The 24,050-nt window shown below is 34.2% G+C and overlaps 1 protein-coding gene across 2 annotated transcripts; it reads left to right on the top strand.

Moving 5' to 3' along the window:
• The first annotated feature begins 455 nt into the window (after nucleotides 1-455).
• On the top strand, nucleotides 456-9,054 carry tph1b (tryptophan hydroxylase 1b). 2 transcript variants are annotated; one of them, XR_015494673.1, is made up of 11 exons: nucleotides 456-615; nucleotides 1,325-1,459; nucleotides 2,349-2,532; nucleotides 2,622-2,722; nucleotides 2,817-2,884; nucleotides 3,322-3,518; nucleotides 3,659-3,794; nucleotides 4,135-5,883; nucleotides 5,999-6,094; nucleotides 7,999-8,132; nucleotides 8,226-9,054. XR_015494673.1 is itself a non-coding variant. In NM_001001843.2 (11 exon segments), coding segments are annotated over 11 exon segments (1,443 nt in total). In that variant the 5' UTR covers nucleotides 484-525; the 3' UTR covers nucleotides 8,401-9,054.
• Nucleotides 9,055-24,050: the final 14,996 nt, after the last annotated feature.

Here is a 24,050-nt window from a genome sequence, read left to right as displayed (position 1 = left end):
GCTAAATAAATGTACAGGCCCTCAAACAATGATAATGTCGTGGAGGGGTTTTATTAAACGTATTAAGTCTATTTAAAATCTATACAGTTTGTTTTATATGTGATTTTAACATTCTTTTAGAACTAGCATGTCTTTTGGGCAATTATAGAAATGTTCCAACATTTTTATGTTTTGCTACGTGTTAGGAAAACAGATGAACACAAACACACACGCTGAGACTAAATAACTTCTTAAATTTGACCTAGTCTAAGAAATATCGTTATTGAGGTAAATACTGCGGCAACGTGTAGTTGTAACAGTAACAAACATATTTACCATTTCTTAAAATGAATTTAAAATCCAACCTTTTCCAATGGATGGCGGGGTTGATCAATTAGTGTATTTTCCAGAGGCGCGTGCTCCTCCCCCTCCTCCGCATGTTCTCTTTATAAATCCAGAGAGAAAACCTCATTATCAGCCTGACGGCAGCGTCTATCAGAGCCGCTCACCTCTCCATATTCTACTATAAAACAAGAGCATCCATCCATGCTCTCCAACAAGCTTGACGGACCTCGCCGAGGACGATCCTTTGACTCCATCAATAAGAACTACGAAGAGAAGCTACTCAGCAATGAGGTACGAGCTTTTACAAGCATACTTTTACAAGTAAATACACATTACATTTGACGAGTAAACAGTTTTGAACAAGGAGAAAGAGTTGTCAAAACCCATCACCGATGATAAAATGTTTGTTTTGCCTTATATTAGACGTATGGTAGCCTACAAGGCAGGTCAGATTGTGTTGTTCAATCATTAATTGTTGCGGTTACTTGTATTTTGAGATGTTTACAATAACTCTTTAATAAACAATACCTTTTGTAAATGACACATAATACAGGACTATTATGTATGTAAATTACTTGTATATGTAATGTATGTTACAAATGGTCTTTTAAAAGTTTTATTCATCAATTTTTACGTATTCATGGAAGGTTTATCAAGTTATGCCTTGTATATTTTTAATTAATAAAATGATTATTTTGTGGCACTTGTCGTTAGGCTTTACATCGCATTGACGTCGCTACAAATTCCTTTAAAAATAATTATTCATAATGTTATTTTATTAAACAATGTATTCATCCTAGCCAGTCTTTTGACAGTTAGAAACTATAAATATTTGCATGTGAAAAACAATTTCCTGTTTAAAATGCAGGTCAAAAACAAACAGAAGTTCAGTCACTCAGGATATTACACATCTGCTGTAGTAGAGATTGTCATGCTAATGTGAACAAACACCCGAGTATTACCCAACGACCTTCAATACAACCTGTCTTTTTTTATGAAGCTGAGAAAAACTACTTTCCATAAGACTGACGAGAACAAAGACAAGAAACTTTCCTCCAAGAGGGAACATGCCGCGATTGTCTTCTCTCTGAAGAATGAAGTCGGAGGACTTGTCAAGGCATTAAAACTATTTCAGGTAGATAAATGTTCTTTCTTTCTTTCTTTCTTCCTTTCTTTCTTTCTTTCTATCTATCTATCTATCTATCTATCTATCTATCTATCTATCTATCTATCTATCTATCTATCTATCTATCTATCTATCTATCTATCTATCTATCTATCTATCTATCTATCTATCTATCTATCTATCATCTATCTATCCATGCATCCATACATCCATCCATCAATTTATTGTACTATCCATCTATCGTACTATCTATCGTACAATCGTATACATACATACAGTTTGAAGTCAGACTTATTAGCACCCCTGTTTATTTCCCCAATTTCTGTTTAACGGAGAGCAGATTTTTTCAACACATTTCTAACGTACATAATAGTTTTAATAACTCATCTCTAATAACTGATTTATTTTATCTTTGCCATGATGACAGTAAATAATATTTTACTATATGTTTTTCAAGACACTTCTATACAGCTTAAAGTGACATTTAAACGCTTGACTGGGTTCATTTTAAGGCAGGTTAGGGTAATTAGGCAAGTTATTGTGTAAGGATGGTTTTTTCTGTAGGCTATCAGAAAAAAATATAAAGGGGCTAATAGCATTGGTCTTAAAATGTTTATTAAAAAAATTAAAACCGCTTTTATTCGAGCTGAAATAAAACGAATAAGACTTTCTCCAGAAGAAAAAATATTATCAGACATTCTGTGAAAATTTCCTTGCTCTGTTAAACATAATTTGGGAAATATTTAAAAAAGAAATAAAAATCAAAGGGGGGCTAATATTTCTGACTTCAACTTTATCCATCTTTTTGTATATTTTATAAATAAATGCTTTATCTTATTTGTATAATCCTTTTTAAACAAAGTGAGCTAATTTTGGTATTTTCATGTGTTATAAATAGGACAACCAGGTTAACCTTTTGCACATCGAGTCACGTAAATCGAGACGGCGCAACTCAGAGTTAGAAGTGCTGGTGGATTGTGACAGTGATCGAGAAACTCTGAAAGAAATTGTTCAGCTTCTGCGCAAGCAAACAAGCATAATAGCAATGAACTCACCTGATAAGTTCTGGACTCCTGCAAGCGGTATCGTACTATGCCTTTATTAGATCAACAAGTCCTGCACAGAAAATTGAGAAGAAATGGTGTGTAACATTGTGTAAATGCATTTTCAGATCTTGCTGAGGTGCCTTGGTTCCCTAAAAAAATCTCAGATCTGGATAAAAGTGCCTGTCGTGTTCTGATGTACGGCTCAGAATTGGACGCAGATCATCCGGTTGGTATTACCTGCTCCATACTTCACTAGTTAAATATATTGACTATAAAATATACTGATCATTTGAACCATTTCTGTTCATATTTGATTTCAGGGATTCAAAGACAATGTTTATCGCAAGAGAAGGAAATATTTTGCGGATCTTGCCATGAGTTATAAACAGTATGTTCAATAATAAATATTGAACAATTGCTCCAATAATTCCACATATGTGATCCAGGACCACAAAACCAGTCTTATGTTGCTTGGGTACATTTTAAGCAATAGCCAAAAATACATTGTATGGCTCAAAATGATTACGTTTCCATTTAGGCCAACAACCATTTTAATATAATGTTTTATTAAAACATAATGTTTAATTTTAGTAATGTCCATTACTAAACACTTAGACAACTTTATAGGCAATTGTCTCAGTATTTTTTTAACTCAGATTTTACATTTTTTGCATTTTTGCCAAATATTGTCATATCCTAACAAAGTACACATCAATGAAAGGCTTATTTATTTAGCTTTAATAAAAAAATACACTTATGACTGCTTTTGTGGTCAAGGATCAAACATTTATTTTTAATAATCACATTGTTTCTCCTTCTCTGCAGTGGAGATCCCATACCACACGTAGAGTTCACAGAAGAAGAGGTGAAGACATGGGGTGTGGTGTTTCGGGAGTTGAACAAGCTGTACCCCACACATGCCTGTAGAGAATACCTGCAGAACCTGCCTCTGCTCAGCCAGTTCTGTGGATACAGAGAAGACAACATCCCACAGCTGGAGGACGTCTCTAACTTCCTGAGAGGTGCATAATCAGCACATCGTTTTTAAAGATGCATTTGAACAAAAAAAAAAAAAAAATAGGTACAAGAGGAACTGAAGAGTGATATATGTTGTGTCGCCAGCAGAGGACAGTAGTTGCATGAATGTTTTTATGTGTTTCAGAAAGAACCGGCTTCACCATTCGGCCTGTTGCTGGCTATCTGTCACCCAGAGACTTTTTGGCTGGTCTGGCCTTCAGAGTGTTTCACTGTACACAATACGTGCGTCACAGCTCAGATCCTCTTTACACTCCTGAACCGTGAGTACAATGCATGTATGCCTTTATCTCTTCAGGCCTATTTGTTGACACAAGCCTTTGAAACAGGCTTTTATCAAGCAGCACCCATTGTTGAAGTAACACCAACTGTCTGTCACCTTTAATATGCAAGGATGAAAACCTACACATCACATTTTATTCAGTTAATACACTGAATTGAAGATGATTTAACCAGTTATTGATTTTTAATTCCTTTGGATCCTTAAACTGTATTCTAGGACATATCTTGAGCTCATGCATAACTACTATAACCTTTATAATCTGCACAAAATGTACTTAATACTTCTTTCATTCGCTGGAGAGTAACCTTATATTTAATCAGGGGTCACCACAGCAGAATGAACCGCCAACTTATCCAGCATAGGTTTTACACAGGTGATGCCCTTCCAGTTGCAACCCAGGAGTGGAAAACACCCAGGAGCACCTGGAGGAAAACCATGCCAACACAGGGAGAACATGCAGACTCCACACAGAAATGCCAACTGACCCAGTACTAACTACTGAGCCACCGTGCCGCCGAGCTTGATTTTGGAAAATATTAATAATTTAAAGATGCATGCAAGTGTCTGGCTATATGTAAAGCCAAACTATGATTAGGAAGTATTTATTTATTTATTATTTAAAAATAATACAGAGTTTTTCTCATTTTTCAAAAGTAGCAATTCCAACAACGTCTTGTTAAAAGTTTATTGTTAAATTATAAGTCATATGTTAACCTTTGTAAACCCTTTGTTTACCCATTAAGCATTATTGTAGTGTCTTGTCATTGACTGACATTATGTTAGCTACATTTCAGCTCAGTTGCATTCTTATTGTATGAATTTTAGAATTATTAGTTTTCTAATAGGTGCTAATGGATTTTATGGCTAACATTATGTTTAATGGCAGTTTGCATATACTCAAAGTTCTCATAATATGCATTTGTATATGCTTCATCACTTTTACAGGATTTAAAAACGCATTCGTTTTTTCATACTGCTGCAATACCTTATTAGTTACCTAAAAGGTTCTGTTAAAGTTTTTTAAAGTCCACCTTTTCAAAAATAGGTCAGTTCAGACCTGTAGCCAGCCTATTGAAAGGGGTGTTTTTTTCTCGAAAGTGGACCTTTTTGCTTAATAAAAAAAAAAAAAAAAAAAAAAATTTGGTTCAAATTCTGCATTTTAGTGATGTTTTAAGAGCTAATATTTGCCACGATTAACTTGTCGAATGGTGATCATAACTAACTTTTTTTGATGCAGCAAAAATATTTCCTGCATTTTTGTCAAAGTGCATTTCAACTGGAAGTTATTGCGGTTGTATAAATAATGCAATGATAATAAAATTTTAAAGTAAACATTTTGAACAAGAAAGAAAAAATATTTAAAATAAAAAATTATTATCATCCATCATTTAAAAAAAACTAACACAATTAAGAATCTGTTTAAACTTGTTTTAAGTTAAAAACTGCAAGCTATAGACAAATACCAAACTGCCCAGCTCATTTCCTCAGTCTGAATTTGTTTTAGTCTTTCGAACCACCCGAAGCCCTCCTGGCTATGTGCCTACAGTTTGCTTTAATTGTATCAGGTGTATCAGCTGCCACTAGTCTACTGTGAAAAGTCAACTACATAAAACAAGCACCGAAAATATATCAACCTTACCATAATTGGTTTTCAGTTCCGGATTCTATTATATCTCCAGGCTCACGCACACAGTGCTTGTATATACTGTACCAGGACAGCACAATCTTGCACCTGGAGGGCCAACAGATTTGAGCTCCAACACACTTGAATAAAAGTTTGTCATGAGACTGAAGATATCGATAAGTGATTTGGGTAGATGCTAAACTCTGGTTTGTGGTCTTTTTCAGGAGCAGGTTTAGGCACAAATGACACCATCTGAAATAGGCCTGGCAAAAACACTTGACAAAGATTGAAAGAGATCCTCGTATCTGTATCTTTCAGGGACACCTGTCATGAGCTGCTAGGCCACGTTCCTCTGTTGGCCGAACCCAGTTTTGCACAGTTCTCTCAGGAATTAGGGTTGGCTTCTCTCGGGGCGTCAGATGATGCTGTGCAGAAATTAGCAACAGTATGTGTTTTGGTGTATTTTGCTGTGCTGGTGTTTATATATATCCATAAAGGTTTAATGTTGTGTGCAGTAGTTTTAATTGTGTGTGTATTTATGTGTGTGTGTGCCATTGCAGTGCTATTTCTTCACAGTAGAGTTTGGTCTGTGTAAGCAGGAGGGTTCACTAAGAGCATACGGGGCTGGTCTTCTCTCTTCCATCAGTGAACTTAAGGTACTGTAGTACACTTTATTAGGTTTAGAATAGCCTAGTGGTTGGTCGACACATAGCACCAAGTTTGATTCCCGGCTCGAGATCCTTTATGATCCTTTCTTCATCTTTGCCCAATACTTTCCTGTCTGTAAATGTCCACTGTCCTACTACAATAAAGGTGAAAACTCCTTAAAAAAAAATAGAAAAGAAGTCTGTATATTTTAATTAAATTACTAGTTAGAATTTTAGATTTTAAACTCATCCTTTTTTTACACATATATTAGCAAATGCACACAAACATTTTACACATGCAAACTAGAAAGATTTGTCCTTGTCCAGTGTATAAATAGTCCCAAAATTTTAAACAGCAGTGTAGGTACAAATAGTTTACCGAATTTGCCTTCGAATACCCTCATTCACTATTCCCTACATTAATTTACTAATATAGTCCACTTAAAGAAGTGCATGGAAACCAATGAGTGAATTTAAGCACCAAGTGCACTGAAAGCAAAGCTATTTTGTTTGTGCTTTGCTGATTGATAAAACTAAAATTAATGGAACAATGATAAAAAATTAAATATTATTTATTATTATTTATTGATTTATGGTTAAAAATAAATAGATAACAGTTTCTTTTTTTGTTGTTATTTGGTTGACGTGATTCATAATTCATGCTTCAGAATAGTGTCTCAGTGGCTTTGGTGCATTTCTCACAACGCTTTTTACATTTGCATAACAGTTAATGCATTTCTCAAAACAATTAGTACAAACTGCAAAACCTAGCTGATAACCTGCAAAAGCGTGTCACTTGCTCAAAATGGATAGTTCATTCCTCAAAAGCAAATATTGAGAAAGTGTCTGTGTCATCAAGATGAAAAGTCCTGACACCATTGTTTATGATTGTCAAATGACTTTGTCATGTTTTCATTATGACTGTTTACTCTGTACATTTTTTCCAAAGCAAAAAGTCAGACTTTGGTGACATTTCCTGAAAATGCTCAAGACAGCACTATATGTTATTTGCACAGCCATTGGAAAACTACAGTAAAGTTAGACATTACTGCATCTAGTGATTTATCTGAGTACAACAAACTGAATATGTATGTTTCACATTTTTACTGCATTTGTTCTTGGCAATTCTAATTTATCAACAGTATTGTGCAAAAGAATAAATACACCCTTATTTACAACAAACATTAACTCCCTTTGGATAGAGCTGTGCACAACTGTAAACAATACTGCAGTACATATTGGAACTGAACCTACAACATACACAGGTCTGTAAATCATTCATGAAACTGTTTAATTTAGAAGACATTTTTTGAAAAAAAAAAAAAAAGATTTAAAATGTTATGAAATTAGCTTGACAGATTTTGACAACTAGTTCAACATTTTTGTACGTTATGACTCAAGTAAAGAAATGAGGACTAATAGTTTTATATGGAATGACTATTCAGCATTCACAAGTTTAGTTCATTTCGACTGACATGACACAAGTAAATGATAATGTTATAAACAGCAGAGAGTTGTATGAAAGCAATTGATGCATGTCTAAAAGCATCTGCAATTTGTTGGAAGGAATGAGAAACTGCTACTAGGATGTGCACAAATGACTAACTGTTTTGAGAAATGCATTAACTGTTGTGCAAATGTAAATAGTGTTGTGAGAAATGCACCAAAGTGAGTGAGAAAAACACTTGCATCAATAGAATTCCAGTCTAGATGGCATCTTATTGTCAGTCGTTTGTACACTTGTTATTGTGGTGAATTGTTGGATTGATTGAGTGCACTTCAGAAAAGCCACTGCTGTTTTGGACACAACTACAAATCTATTTAAGGCACTGTTGCATTATTTAAGAGTAGGCTATGGGGGGCGATTTCAGATAAAGCCAATGACTCTGAAACCAGTATTTTTTTTTTTAAAGCACTCTCTCTCAGACTCTGCTAAAATCCTGCCCTTTGAGCCCAAGGTCACCTGCAAACAGGAGTGTCTCATCACCACCTTTCAGGATGTTTACTTTGTGTCTGAGAGCTTTGAAGAAGCCAAATGTAGAATGCGGTAAATAATTTTTTTTAATGCATTATTTAATATTTGCATGCCGTATCATCATTTTATATTGACCAAACCTTCCTGCTATTGCATCCTTAACAGTGAATTTGCAAAGACAATCCAGCGTCCATTCTCTCTACGTTACAACCCATACACACAGAGTGTGTGTGTGCTGAAGGACATGCCCAGCATCAACGACGTGGTGGAGGAGCTCAGACACGAGCTGGACATTGTGGGAGACGCTCTCTGCAGACTTAGCACACACCTCGGTGTCTGAAACCAGTGCGATCCTAGCTTATATTAAATGCTTTTAATCCTGCTATCTCTCATATCGGAGCACGTTACTCAACATTCAACCCTGCCATAGTATTATCTTATTATCTGCCTTGTCTGACTGCAGAGGTGAATCACTCTTAACGTCTCTGTGAGGACCTTTCCTCTGCTGCTGAAAACCTGCCAAATACCACAGAGCACTTAAATATCCAAACAGTGCTTTCAGGAGACTCTTTAAGTGCTCTTTAAATACACCAACCCCACACTGCTATTCAAACAGCAGCATACTGCCATCACATTGTCTCATGATCACCATATTTATACATAGTTTCTATATAACCTACTCGTCCCTCTGATATTCATCCTTAGGAAATTCGTAGGAAACATGAAAAAGGTTCACCCTTGTCTAGAGATTGTCTTTAAAGAAAAAGCTCTGGTTTAAAAGTACACATTGAGGCTTTCACTCATTTATGTTACATAAAATAAGATCAAACTCTGAAGTAAAACGTAGATTAACTTGTACACTTGTGTATTCTCAATCTGTTGTTTTCTCAACTCAAAACCTACTGTATCCTCTAGTAGATGTGCTGTTTCTTGCCATGAGCTGAGTAATTTATTTATTGGTGTTTGTGACATAAAATATGCCTCATAATGAAAATGTTTCTCCTTTTTTCTTCTTGTTTTAAATGGGAGTCTGAAATTGTAAGAGCCTATGTTGTGTTCTGAGGACTGTGTACTGCTCACCTGTGGCTTTTCATATTTATTTTAACTGACTACTTCGGTAAGATTATTGATTCTCATAGCAAATGAGATCAGATGAAATAAATATGATATTAAATATATGTAGGCAACTTTTATTCAATTATTTATCAACTAAAACAGAATCACGTGACTCAGGCGGTAATACCGAAACAAGTTCACAAATAAAACACCCATTTTCATGTTTTTATTTGGCCTCTATTTGACATCCATGACTATTTCCTATAAAAAAAAAACTGTTGCTAAGGAAAGAAATATCGGCCTAAATGTGACTCAATATAAATGGATTGTGCCATGCAGTGTGATGCTGTAGCCAGCAGAGGGGAATGCTACTTTGTACAGTAATTTTTCAATTTTCAATCAAACTAATCATGGGATCAAAGTCCAGCAAAAATATATAATTATTTTATTATTGTAAAATAATAGAGGCGACCGTGTTGTATTTGTCCTTGTTCAAAAGACAATTTTTAAAATGTGTTTTGCATTTATTATTTGTAGTTTTGTCTTTTAGTACAATCTTTGCTGAAACACGTAAAAAACACATTTGTAGTTATTGCTGAACATAAAAAAAAAGTTCTATGTGAAGCAATATCACCAGGTTTAGTTCACCTAGTTAAAAGTCACCGGATTTAACCAAAGGAGCTCAGTGAATATTCATTCTCCTTTGCTTTTAGAAGGTGTTAATCTGAGAAATGAAACAATAGGTTTGTGCGTCAAATTTTTCAATTTAAAAGGAAAATTTCCTGTAGAGGAAAGATTTACTGGAGGTCCTTGGTTGAAGATATAGACTGGAATAGAACCTGGCTTTTACCTGGGAAATACTACATTTCTAACATGGCAAAATAAATATATTTAAAAATTTTAAATAAAATTTATTCGGTAAATTCTAGTATTTCTAAATTTTTGGATATTGACAGCTCATGTTCTTACTGCAAACAAGCAGAGGAAACATTAGTACTTGTGTTTTTTTGATTGTCCAACATCCAAGCAATTTTGGTCACTTAAGTTCTCATACATTTGATTCTGCCAATCCTGTAAATTGCTTAAGTCTTATAGACACAATTTTTTTATTATAATAACCCAAACAATAAATCTCTGGAACACATCAAAGTTTTTTTTTTATCTTATATGGGAAAATTTTTATTCACAAACAGAAATTTGCAAATAGTTACCCATCCTTTGCTCATTTTAGAATAGAATTTAACTCCCTCCTAAAATTACTTCATTTTATTAAGAAAAAAAAAAAACTAAGATTCCTAAAATATTATACAGATGTATTTAAAGGAGATCCTCAATTTTAGGTGCTTTCATTATGGTTATTTGTTTAATTGTCATTGTAATTTCATTCATTTGTTTAATTTAGTATTTTTTGTATTATTATTTTATTATTAATACTATAATTCTTATTTTCCTCTTTCTGTCTAATTATGTTATTTGTACTTGTGGTTATATTTTTTCGTATGACTATGTATATTATTGACCTTTTTTAAGATCGGTCTGATCCCTTGGACTATGTTCTGATGTTCTTGTATCGTCAGTTCAAGCAATATAAAAAAATAAATAAATGAAAATTGAAGACAAGCTAAGTTGACGTGCGTTGGTTTGGAGTCTGAACTGAAGGGGGCGACAAGATACAGATGTTTTTGACGTCGTTTTTAAACCGGATGTTCTTAATTCAGGTAACCTTAGTAGGTCTTCTTTAATCAAGCCACAGGGTAGGCATTTGCATTCATGTGTATGTGGAGGTGTCTGTTCTGTTCTGGAAGCAGCTGCAACTCACATTGAGCAGGTAGGCTACCGAGCTTTCAAAAGAGAACCAAAAAGCTTGGGAAATTTCCAACATCTCCTTTCATTCCAGATATGCAGATAATAAGATTAACAACTAAAGTAGCATACATTTCACCCTCATCATATCTTAGTTGTGATGTATGAATTATTTAATGGAGGAGCACTGACATCAACGTGCTCTGATTCCAGAACCGCTTCTAACAACAGAACATTCAAGTTGAATCCAACATTCATTCTCTGGAGATTTCTGTTAGACAGCCGCATTAAAAAGCAATGATCTTCAGTTTGCATCTTGGCATTCTTGTGTAACGTCATTAAAATGTCATGAACTGAGATGCAAAAATGTAACATTTAATTAGCAATTCAGATCTATATGGGACTGGTTATGTTTGTTCGTGTTGTATTAGCTAGACTCACTCCGAATGGGGTCCCCATCAGTCACCGTATAAGTTTTTTTTTCTAGATCACTTGCATATTCTATCTGTGCATAAACTTATTGAGCATTTCAAGTGTATTATTCCAGTGGGGTAGTTTGCGCATACACTCTAGTGCTCCTTCTGTAGCCATAGAAAAGATGAGAGCGATTTAAAGGGAGCTCGGCTGCTTTGCAGGGTTCCCAACAGATCAGATGTGAAAGGGCAGACAGCAAAGAGCTGTAGATTAAATGCATGTGTGCCTATGGACCATGCAGTCAGTTTGCAATCAGAGCTGCTTTGAACTCAGCATTTATATAAAATTGCAGAAAGACTCTAATGGAAAATATTGTGTTTTATCTTTCATTTAAGGCAGTTTAAAGAGGAGATATTATACCCCTTTTCCTCAAGATGTGATGTACATTCCTGGTGTCCCCAGAACATGTCTGTGTAGTTTCAGCTCAGAATACCCACAGATAATTTATTAGCTTTTTAAATGTGTCCTTATTGGTGTGTTGGCAAAAAAAAAAAAAAAAAGCTGCTGCTTTTCTCCAGAAGATGGCGGAGCCTTTTCAGGCTATTCTGTTACACCAGAAACAACAAAACAGCCCAAGCCAAATGTAAGAAATTACCAGTAAAGGAGAGCAGCTTTACACGTTCAAATCGGACTTGGACACCGATAACATGGAAGAGGTTATTTCTAGACTGCACCAGGATGTGTCTGAAAGGTTGGTGGATAGATGTATGTCTACTGAGTAATGTTAAGTTATTAAGCTTATCAAGCATGTACCAATAGGCTGGTCTTTACAAACATAAATGCACTTTTAGTACAATCCTTTTAGCTTATCGCACAGTGCAGAAAAAAATTGTGGGTTTATGAATTATGCTGTAGTCTCTATGACAGTCATAGACAATGGTAACTTTAGCCACATTTACTGTAGAGCATGTGGAAAAAAAGCACATCAGGGCAGGAAATTTGGAAACATTCGCACAATATGAAGTGACATACTTGATCTGGATAAGTTAGAGCATCAAGAATTGCTATTGACGTATTGGTGAAGCAAAAATTAATTACCATAATAACTATTATGGTTAAAAATGACCAAATTCTTTATCACAATATTATTAACACCAATATTAAATTGAGCCTCGATGTCCTCAGTGCCTGGAATGTTTAGAATCTGTAGAGGCTTTTACGTTTATTGGTAAATTCAGCAGCAGAAATTTTGTAGTGAATTTCTTGTGCAAATGTAATGAGTATCGAATGGCTCACTTATGGTGGGATCTATGCTAATACAGCAGATCGACATCAGTTATGGTTAGGGCTGTTTTACTCCTATGAGATATATATATATATATATATATATATATATATATATATATATATATATATATATATATATATATATATATATATATATATATATATATATATATACACACATATTGGGAAATGTGGAATCATGCTTTTGGGGAAGCTATGATTGGCGTCTAATGAATGAATTTTACTATTTATTTATTGATTGGACTATTTGTTGAATATAGTCTGATTGTTGTGTACTATGGATGTACTGTGTGTAAACCATATAAATGTGATTTTGAACAATAGGTGACCTATAAACAGTACATCAACCACAACAAGTCCATTTTTAAGGAACAGTTTGCCCAAAAATAAAAAAACGCTGTTAATTGACTAACCTTCAGAACTTTCAAGATGTAGGTGACTTACTTTGTTCAGTAGAATGTTGAAGGTGTTTTGTAGTTGAACTTGTGGTCCTTGGTGACTCATAAAAGGCGTGTCAAGCGGTCATCAGTTTTAGTTATAAGTTTGTTAGTGTTTTTGTTAATGGCAGCTTAAAGACACCTTTCATATAGAGAGTGAACTCAAATGCTTCCCCAGGTGTGATTTTTCAAAGACTTCAACAAAGAGTGTAAAAATTTTGATGATTCTGTGGGTCTCGTCTATTAAATGTGATCTTTATTTTGTATTTTCTATTGGATTTAAGTCAGGTGATTGGCTGGGCCATTCCACAGCTTGATTTTCTTTCTCTGAAATCGTTTGAGAGTGTCCTTGGCTGTGTTTTAGATCATTGTCTTGCTGAAATGTCTACCCTGATTTCATGTTTATCATCATCGTAATGTAGATGTTGGACTGAAGCAGCTAACATAAATTTCATAGATTTCAGCTGCTGTTCACCTGTGTCATTTAATTTTATTACACATAGGTAAATTTGTAAACTCATTAGATTTGTTTTCTTTTCATATATTAATTTCTTTGCTTGTTTTAAACATCTGGTGCAAATTTCAAGTCAACAGCATGTACTGTGTATTGTGCTCTGTTGCATCAAAACTATCAGTCTGCGAAAGAAAGTAAACATTTAGAAACGTAATCGCACATTTTCAATGGCCTCAGGCAAATGCTTTCTCTAATGATCTATTAATTTAATGATCCACATATAGTAATAATAATAATGACTTGTATTGATTCACGCATAACAGTCTTAAGATCAGATAATACATTTCCATTTTTTTTTAAATTAACTTCTTTTTCCATTTTCCTTCCTGTTTCTCTTTTCTCCTCATTATCTCCTTTCCAAGCTCTTCCATCTTCTCTGCCAGTAGTCTCAACCACTTAAGCGACTGTGAAGGCTTAATTGGTGTTCATTAAACTTTAAGGACTGGCTGCTCGATGGCAGGCTGTCCTGTGACAGTGCAGGAAGATGAAGTAGCTGCAGGAGACTTACTGCACATGCTCAGTGGCCTTCAGCCTCATCCTCAGCACAGTCACAGATAGTTTAGCTTAGCTCATTATTCACCTCTGCTGAGGAGCGGAGAAGGTTATTTTGTACAGGAAGAAAGCTGTCAAGCATGTAACTGTCGCTGTCCTGGATGCGATTAGAGAATTGGAGTTATTTAAGCAGCAGTTATTTTAAAACTGACCTATCGGAATCTCCTCCTCTCTCCCACTCAGATTTGTCTGAAATATGACATCTTCGAGACAGAAGACCTGTCCTGGTTTTATTTCAAAATGGATTCCAAATTTCCGCTGAAGCGCTGTCTTATTTTTGAGTGTAACACTTATTATCATGTAAGTTTTTAATTTTTTTACTTAAATTATTTAAGGAAAGCAAAATCGGACCTGCCAGCAGATGGGAGATTGAATAGGCTATTTATATTTATATCCATTTTTAATGAAATGTTCTGGAATCTATACAAATTAGTTTCATGCACATTCAGCAAAGTGCTTACTCTTATTGTACTACTCAAGGAAAATGCTTAGTAGGGAACAAAAAATACTAAATACAAAACACACACATATGTACAACTATCTTTATGGGGACTTCTCATAGATGTTATGATTATTATACTTTAAAAACTGTATAATCATTTTTATATTTTCAAATTCTAATTTTTATGAGCCATTTTGGTCCAAAAAATTCCCTGCAAGATCAAAATGCACTGGTATTACTAATGACTGGTAATGTCCACACATCATGTGGAATACAAGGTACAAATACAAACACAACCAACACACACACACACAAATAGGCATGGGACAATAACCGTTTTAAAGGTATACCATGGTTTGGAAAATTCAAGGTTATAAAACCACTAAGATTTTCTGCTGTACTGCTCCTATGGTTTAAATAGTGTTTTTTTTATTATTATTTTTTTTAGGACAGCAGTATCTCCAGCAGAAAAGATATCCAAAGATGTCATTTTAAAAAAATCTGTGGTTTTGAAACTAATGAAGACAGCAGAAGTCAATGACTCATTTGAATCATTTAGCCTGACATGTTCACTGTTTCTAAATTATTTTAAATGTTTCTCAAAATAAAATCTATTTTGTTTTTTACCCAGACAAAAGAGCATATATTTTAGGGCAGTAATCACAATATTGTGAAACCGTGATATTTTATCCAAGGTTACTGTCAGAATCTTATACGGCCCATGCTTACACACAGACAGCATAAAATGTATGACAAATTTTTTGTTTTTGACTCGTATGCTCATCAAATTTTTGCTTAATATAATAAATATATTTTTTCAAGTGCATAAACGTTCAAAAGAACAACTCAATTTTGAAATAATTTTTTGTGAATATGTATATGTATGCATTTTCCATTTTGATTTTTTGCAGAGATGCACAGTGTCTTTAAAGCATCTAAAATAATCAATTATCATATAATCAATCAAAATAATCGGTCAATCAATTACAAATAAAAATACAAAATATAAGTCTTTTGCCATTTAGATTTTTGATATTTTCAATATTTAATATGACTTTTGAGTCTCCAGAATGTGTCTGTACAGTTTCAGCTCAAAACACTCATCAGATTATTTATTAAACCTTTCAGAATATTGGATTTTTTGCTCTAAACACAAGCAGTTTTTGTCGCCTGTGCCTTTAATGCTAGTTCTTCCCATTGTTCCCATGAGCCTGTCAGACTGTGCCTTAATCTCTGCCTCTGCTGTGTCAGATAAACAGCACAGTGATAGACACGGAAGCAAATCTCACGTAACGTTTGTGAGAAATACTACAGTAAAAACTTTCCCAATGATTATTTGATGTATTTGCTGTGGAGTTAATTCAAGCCTTTTAATAAGTCACACACAATGCTGTTACAAAGTTCACACACACTCACACACGCGCACACACACAACGCCTGCGCATTTAACTTTGCAATGTTTCGCACGCAAATGTGACAGGATACATTGTACTATCCACTGCTGTATGGATATCCGTTATGTTAATGTACAAAACAAACCTGATGTAATGTCCACAAACCAGGATTGAATCATCTGCTTTTATAATTGTACTAACACGCGGCTGTGGTGACGGTAAAATCGATGTAATTTATTACAAACATGCACTGTTTTAAAAACGTTTTAAATTTGTAAAACTCATTCTTGGTCACATTTGATGATAATTGATGATCACAGAGAGCTGAACAGATCTTTTAACCTCAGTTGCTTTGCACACGTCCTCTCTTGTTGATATGATTCTAGGTGTTACCACAGAGGCATGTTAATACACAGCTGTTAATCAATTCGGTGTGCGGGGAAACCGTACTCCTGCATCACGTTGCGGTGGGCCTCAAAATGGGAGATTTGGAAACCAATTTATTATTTATAAAGACAATAAATCTTTTTTTATCACCCCAATATGACAGTGGACACACTATACTTACACACTGTTCTGTCCAAACAGCTTAAAAACGTTTTTCCTCATAGGTGCCCTTTTAATGTTTTCTTAATTGATCTCTTCAGACTGCTACAGCTTTTAGTCATTTTAAACTTGCTGTATTAGATGGTGTGGCACTGGATGGTTTGTAAAAAGCCTGAATCAGTATGTTAATATGCTATCGATGACAGCTGTTAATCTCTTATTGCACTGCTGATAATTGTCTCAGAAGTAAAAATAGGTGCATCTTTACCTCAACTTTGTCTATCCTACACAATTGCACAGGTGTTTGGCCACTTCTGCTGTATGTAAATGAACAGTGTATAGATGGTAATTTATGATAACTGCAGATGGAGAAGGTGAATAGCCAGGGCTGTGATTTCATGCACACACATATAAACAGGTATATAATTACTGCTGAGGTAATTATCATTGCAGATAGCCCAATTATCGCAGGGTCTAGTTTTGTTTATATTCCTTCGTGAACGGCACAGGATCCATGTAGGCAGATGCAGCAGACTGTAATGATACCGTTACTGACACAGGATAACATCAGCGATAATTACGTGAAGAACTTAGCGTTCTGGTGTGTGAATGTGTCTGATGATTTGTGGACCCAAACAGCACGTACACATGTAAGCAGGCAGAAAAAAAGCAGATCACATACTTGTGTTGCTATGGCTACGGTCCCTATTAGGTAACTAGGTTGCCATAGTGTCTGAAAAGATCAAAGCTCAGTAGCAGAGCAAAGAACTGGGGTACGTGAACTCACACAGAGAAAACACACACTCACACCAGGCCACACATACACTTGAGTTCCGGCCTGTTGATATGAGTATATATAAACATGAAAACACAATTACTGAGCAGACATGTCTATGACCAGTACATAAATTTGATTCTGTGCTGTTCCAGATGGGAGATGAACCTAAACAGTTATTTTAATTTCTTTGGTACAGTGGCGCATTCATATGTTTATTTTCCTCAGAGGCTTTGGATTTATTAATAATTTTGTCAATTAATCATTTGGCAGATGCTAAGACAACAGGAGCAAGCAAAACAGAAAGTGTTAGTCGGCCACAACAATTATTATCTTGTAAACCCATACACACACACACACACACACACACACACACACACACACAAACACATATTTATATGACTACCTATCTACTGTGTTTTAAGATAAGCTTATCCTGCTCACCAAGGCTTCGTTACTCCAGTCTTTAGAGTCACGATTCTTAAGAAATCACTCTAATATCATTTATTATTTATGTTAATAAATAATCGAGGAAAGACTTTCATTTCTATACAATTCAGTCAGCCTGCTAGGGTTAAGTGTAGTGCAATTTAATTTTACTTCTAGTAGTTAGAAATTCATTGCACACAAACCTGAAAAATTGCGGGTAATATGAACTCCCAAATATTTAAATCCAGATTGAGAAACCTGAAATTGAAGAGATGCTGCATCAAGGTTTAGTTTATATCCTATATATATATATATACAGTTGAAGTCAGAATTATTAGCCCCCCTGAATTATTAGCGCCCCTGTTTGTTTTTTTCCCCAATTTCTGTTTAATTGAGGGAAGATTGTTTCAGCACATTTCTAATCATAATAGTTTTAAAAACCTATATCTAATAACTGATTTATTTTCTCTTTGTCATGATGACAGTAAATAATATTTTACTTGATATTTTTCAAGACACTTCTATACAGCTTAAAGTGACATTTAAAGGCTTAACTGAGTTAATTAGGTTAACTAGGCAGGTTAGGGTAATTAAGCAAGTTATTGTATAATGATGGCTTGTTTTGTAAATTATTGAAAAAAATATTAGCTTAAAGGGGCTATTAATATTGTCCCAAAATTGGTTTTTAAAAAATTAAAAACTGCTTTTGTTCTAGCCGAAATAAAACAAATAAGACTTTCTACAGAAGAAAAAATATTATCAGACATACTATGAACATTTCCTTGCTCTGTAAAACATCATTTGGGAAATATTAAAAAAATAAAAAAAAATAAAAGGGGGGCTAATAATTCTGACTTCAACTGTATATATATATACATACATACATACATACATACATACATACATACATACATACATATATATATATATATATATATATATATATATATATATATATATATATATATATATATATATATATATATATACAGTTGAAGTCAGAAATATTTGCCCCCTTTTGATTTTTATTTTCTTTTTTTTAATATTTCCCAAATGATTTTTAACAGAGCAATGAAATTTTCTAGAGAAAGTCTTATTTGTTTTATTTCGGCTAGAATAAAAGCAGTTATTAATTTTTATAAAAACATTTTTGGGACAAAATTATTAGCCTATTTAAGCAAAAAAAAAATTCAATAATTTATAGAACAAACCATCATTATACAATGACTTGACTAATTACCCTAACCTGCCTAGTTCACTTTATTAACCTAGTTAAGTCTTTTAATGTCACTTTAAGCTGTATAGAAGTGTCTTGAAAAATATCTAGTAAAATATTATTTACTGTCATCATGAAAAAGATCAAATAAATCAGCTATTAGAATTAAGTTTTTAAAACTATTATGCTTAGAAATGTGCTGAAACAATCTTCCCAGAACAGAACAGAAATTGGGGAAAAAATAAACAGGGGCGCTAATAATTCAGGGGGGCTAATAATTCTGACTTCAACTGTATATATATGCACACACACACGCACATAAATACACACACCCAAATCGGAAACTTATTTACTATCTTTGGTTGGGACATTTTCATCTGGACATAAAATATATTACAATGCAAATAATGAGACTGGGAATGGGAATTATCAATTCCCTGAGTAGACTGCAAAGATTTAAGCATAATAGAAATTTAAGCAAAAATAAAAGAGGGCTTAACGGGCGCCCTGCCTTATTACAAAATAAAAAATTATTAACAGAAGTTCTGGTATTGAAAGAGAAAAGAAAGAGAAGAAAATTGAAATATTGAAAGAGAAGAAATTCATAGCAGATGAAGGTTTACACAAGGGGCGGGCAATTAGTTTTTCCAAGGGGCCACATTAGACTCTGGGTGGTTTTAGAGGGCCAGACCAATACAGTTAATTTTTATTTTATTTTTTTAAATCATTAATCTGAGGTAATTGGTCTACCTTTGTTGCTGTGTAATTCCAAGTGTGAAGCTGCCTGGTTGGTTCCTGTCACATGACTCTAATAATGAAACTGAGCACGCAAAAGACGCTATATGTAAAAGTCCTTTTGTTGACTCGCAATATCAGAACTGCGCATTGCAAGGCCGTTTTTGTGATTTTAAATTAAATAAATACTTCGCTCGGGCCAATCAAAGGAAATCCAGCAGGCCACATGTGACCCGGAGAGCGTAATGCCCAGGTCTGGTTTACACTGTTGAATGTTTCCTGCTAATGACAGAATAGTTAGAGGGACACCCTATCATTTATATCATTACATTCCAGTGCATTATATCAAGTTCTGTGCTTTTACCTCTTGCACATTATCATGAGCGTTCATTTATACAACTTGTGCTGTACCTTACATTTAGGTGCTCTCATATAGCATGTCGCACTAAAGTTGTTGCACAGTGTATTTTGCAATCATCTTATTAGAGATTGCTGAAATAAAGCATTATTAGTAAACAATACAGCAAAGCATGTCAAAAACAAAAGGACAAAAGTAAGAGAAACACAACAAAGTTATTTAAGTGCTTTATTTTATTTTTCGTAAACTTAATTTTTCTTCACTGAAATCATAGTAAGATCCTCTAAAAATCTTCAGTTGATTAATTAAATGATAGGTTATCATAACTCAGTCTTGCTGACTACTAACAGGTATTTGTAAGCAACAAAAAACAGCCGTTGAAGCTTCATCTAAACAGATTTTGGTTATATTTAGCTCACTGTGTGACTGGAATCATGCTGGTATAGTTTATTTCTACAAAATGCACACATTGCACTGAGGTATATTGTAATACTTGCCGTCAACTTCATGCAGTTTGCATTCATTAATAGCATCGCTTAATCCACCTATTAGAGTACACTGTGTAGAGTATAGAGGCCTAAGAATGGGAAAAAATGTGCTTAAGACTAATCTTGCAAAGTTTAGCCGCATATTATAGTGTATATATTCTGAAATATTTACAAACATATAAATGCTTGGTGACAGATTCAGGTTAAAGCTTGGATCTTAAAATCTGTGAGCTTCTCTTCAGTCTAGAAAGAGCCACTCGATCTGAAGAAGAGTGGCTTTTTGCTAAAAATGTAAAAATCTTAAAAGACAGGTGCTATTTATTTGTGATTTTTGACTTGTTTTCAGAGAACTACAGAAACAATGATGTTTCTCCACCTGTAGATTATTAAAAACTCATTTAAAATCCATTAAAAACATTTATCACCAATTGGCAGTGAACTAATTGGCAGTCCAAATAACTGGATATGGGTAGAGTTGTAGCTTGTTAAATTGACTCATTTTGACTCATAAACGACTTGATAGTTTCTCTTTCTAGTTCCTGCTGCATCAAAATGAATGATCATATCAATGCAGTCCTCTTTCTGTTTGATAAGTCTAGAATCTCACTTCATTTAAATCATCTCTGGCTTTCACTGATGTCCTTGCTGGAATTGGGGAAAAGAAAGGGTTAATTAGGAACGCTATACATACAAAATGACCGACTCAAGATACAATTTGTCTACTAACATTTACAACCTAAGCAAATGCAGGACTCAACAATAAGGAATGCCTGATGAGCCACAGCCAGTGTGAAACAGTTTGGTCAGGTTTGTATGCTCAGTAGGGCCAGTCTAAAGTATTGCAGATTGAAGAATAAAAAAAGATTATGGTAGTTTGGCTTTAATAATCTGTCAGAAAAAAATTATTGGATGGGTTACCAAAATTCTTCAAAATATTTTGAGATCTATTGGAGAAACTCATTCTCCATTTTCAAATTCATAACTTAAATTTAACCATAAAAATTACGACTGATTTTTCTTTCCTGGGTGGTGTCTTTGTTTTAAGGCACAGCATGTAATTTTCACCACTAGAGGACAAGTATTCACAACAAACAAAAGCTGAGTTTGATGACGCCATGGCTTGTGAAATCATGGCAGTTGTGGTCTTCATTATATCCTATGGAACTCTTGCAGTAAGCATGTTTAAGGATGAGCTGAAGTATTCAACACTTATTATCATGGTCGTATGAAACGACTAAAAGCTGTCGAAGTGAAACGAGCGCAACATGGCATAAAAGCAGCGGAGCTTATATTATGGCACAATCCATCACTTCCAGTTCATCAGGTCGTGATCACGTGGGGAAGCAGCGCAGTTTTATCAAACTAAATACATTTTAAGATTGTGTTGGGTGTTTGCTAACAAATAAAACCAGAATCTAAAGGTCATTGGATGTCATTACCATGGTGACACGCGACACAATTCGCTAGTTAAAATTGCTTGTTTCTCTGGGTTCTTTAAAAGGATACTTTGAAAAAAATTGGGATGATGTAAGCACACAAGACAGCTAAATATATAGCACTGTTCTAGTGGTTTTTGGATATTGTACACTGTAAAAAAATGCAGGGTTGTACAATAGATTTGAATTGGGAAAACATGAAGGAATTAAGTTAACTTTAGTTTTTTCAAATTTAAGTGGATTGAACATAAAGCAATTAAGTTGTTGCAAATAACCTCAAGAATTGTGTTTCAGCTCATTTTAAATTGAAATAAGTAGCCTTATTTGTGTAATGAAAAAATCTTACATAATGCACCTTTGATAAATTCCTTTAGTTAAACAAGTTAAAAGCTTAATGTATTTGTTGTAAATTTCTATGTAAAAATAGTATTTGTTCAAATATCAGGGTATCGGCAGGGTATTAAAATCTTAAAATGTCTTAAATCTCAAAATCAAAATTTTAAACCTTAAAAACTCTTAATTTACTGAAATAGTGTGTTGTTGGTCTTAAATCGTTTTTAAACAGGTCTTAATTTTCCATTGTTCATGTAAAGTTACCCAATCTGGCCAAAACCCATACAATCACCAACAATCCACCTTAATAAAACTTTTAACTTTAATTAAAAAGGTAATTTTAACTATTATTTTCCTTACAATAACATGTGTTTAAAAGAGCTCCATGTATTCACTGCTGGAGACACTGAACTAGACAGAAGTTGTGCATAGATTTAGTTTATTATAGTTTTTACAATTTAAAAAAATTATTTTAAAGAAAGTTTTATGTCTGGTACAAGTAGATATTGCTTGTTTTTACACAATATTTAAAATATTTAGCAAAATGTTAAAAATATTTAAATTGTTTTATTAGCCCTGTCTGAGTCTACAATTTAATTCATAATGGTCTCCAAAATGTCTATGTCTTAAAATGTAAATTTATGTCTTAATGTCTTAAATTTAATTTAAACCTGCATAAACCCTGAAATATACAGTAGTGGCCAAAAGAAATGTTCAAGGTGTACATTTACAAGATATTTGCTTTCAAAGAGCTAATAAGTATAATCATTCAATCAAAACATGAGGAACTTGTTATACTTTTCTGGTTACAGAATGTCTTGGTTACAGTTTTGAATTGACAAAACCATTTAGCAGTTTGTGTCATTTTTTTTTCTTTTTTTTGCAGCCCTTATTCTGCATTCATTTTTTAGTAATTTTCTTTCGGCTTAGTCTCTTATTTATCAGGGGCTGTCACAGCAGAATGAACCACCAACTATTCTGGCATATGTTTTACGCTGCCAACGCCCTCCCAGCTGCAACCCAGTACTGATAAATTAAGTTCATCCAATTCATTTATACCACATGCATGCCTTTAGACTGTGGGGGTAACTGGAGCACCCGGAGGAAACTTACCAACATTGATCAATTTGCATATTAATGAATATAAACTAATTCTTATATGTTCACAAATGTTTCCCAGAGATGGGTTGCGGCTGGAAGGGCACTCTGCGTAAAAATGTGCTGCATAAGCTGGCAGTTTATTCTGCTGTGGCGACCCTGGATTAATAAAGGGACTAAACAGAAGAGAAAATGAGTGAATGAACGAATGAATGTTCACAAATTAAATAGCTGAAACGTATAAAAGGTTTTACCCTCTACAAACATCAGTATGTTTGAATAAGGGATGAAGACTTGAATTTTCCTAGTCTGGAAAAGACTTCGTAAATACATCTTTCTGTCATATCTTTAAATGTCATCTCAAATTGTTCTGGCAGTTGGGGCCGGCAGGAAAAGTCCTTATTGTTGAGTCCCAAAAAGTGCAAACAGCAAACAAAGGCAACTGATGACTTACAGCAGCAGCACAGCAGAGAACAACATCATTAGGTTGAGCCCATTCTAATTTAAAGGCAGCTTTGTGAATAATTGTTATGATTCACCACAACAACACAAAAAGTTAATGGACAGGTTTGAACTTACACCCTGTACTACATATACTAAATAGTCAGTTGCAAGCATGGGCAACACGAAAAGCATATTTACAGTACAGGCACACA

This window comes from Danio rerio, chromosome 7 (assembly GCF_052040795.2).
Source record: "Danio rerio strain M-AB ecotype USA chromosome 7, GRCz13ab, whole genome shotgun sequence".
NCBI classification, from domain to species: Eukaryota; Metazoa; Chordata; class Actinopteri; order Cypriniformes; family Danionidae; genus Danio; species Danio rerio.
Note: the sequence above shows the minus strand (reverse complement) of the source record. Positions and strands in the feature narration are given on the sequence as shown.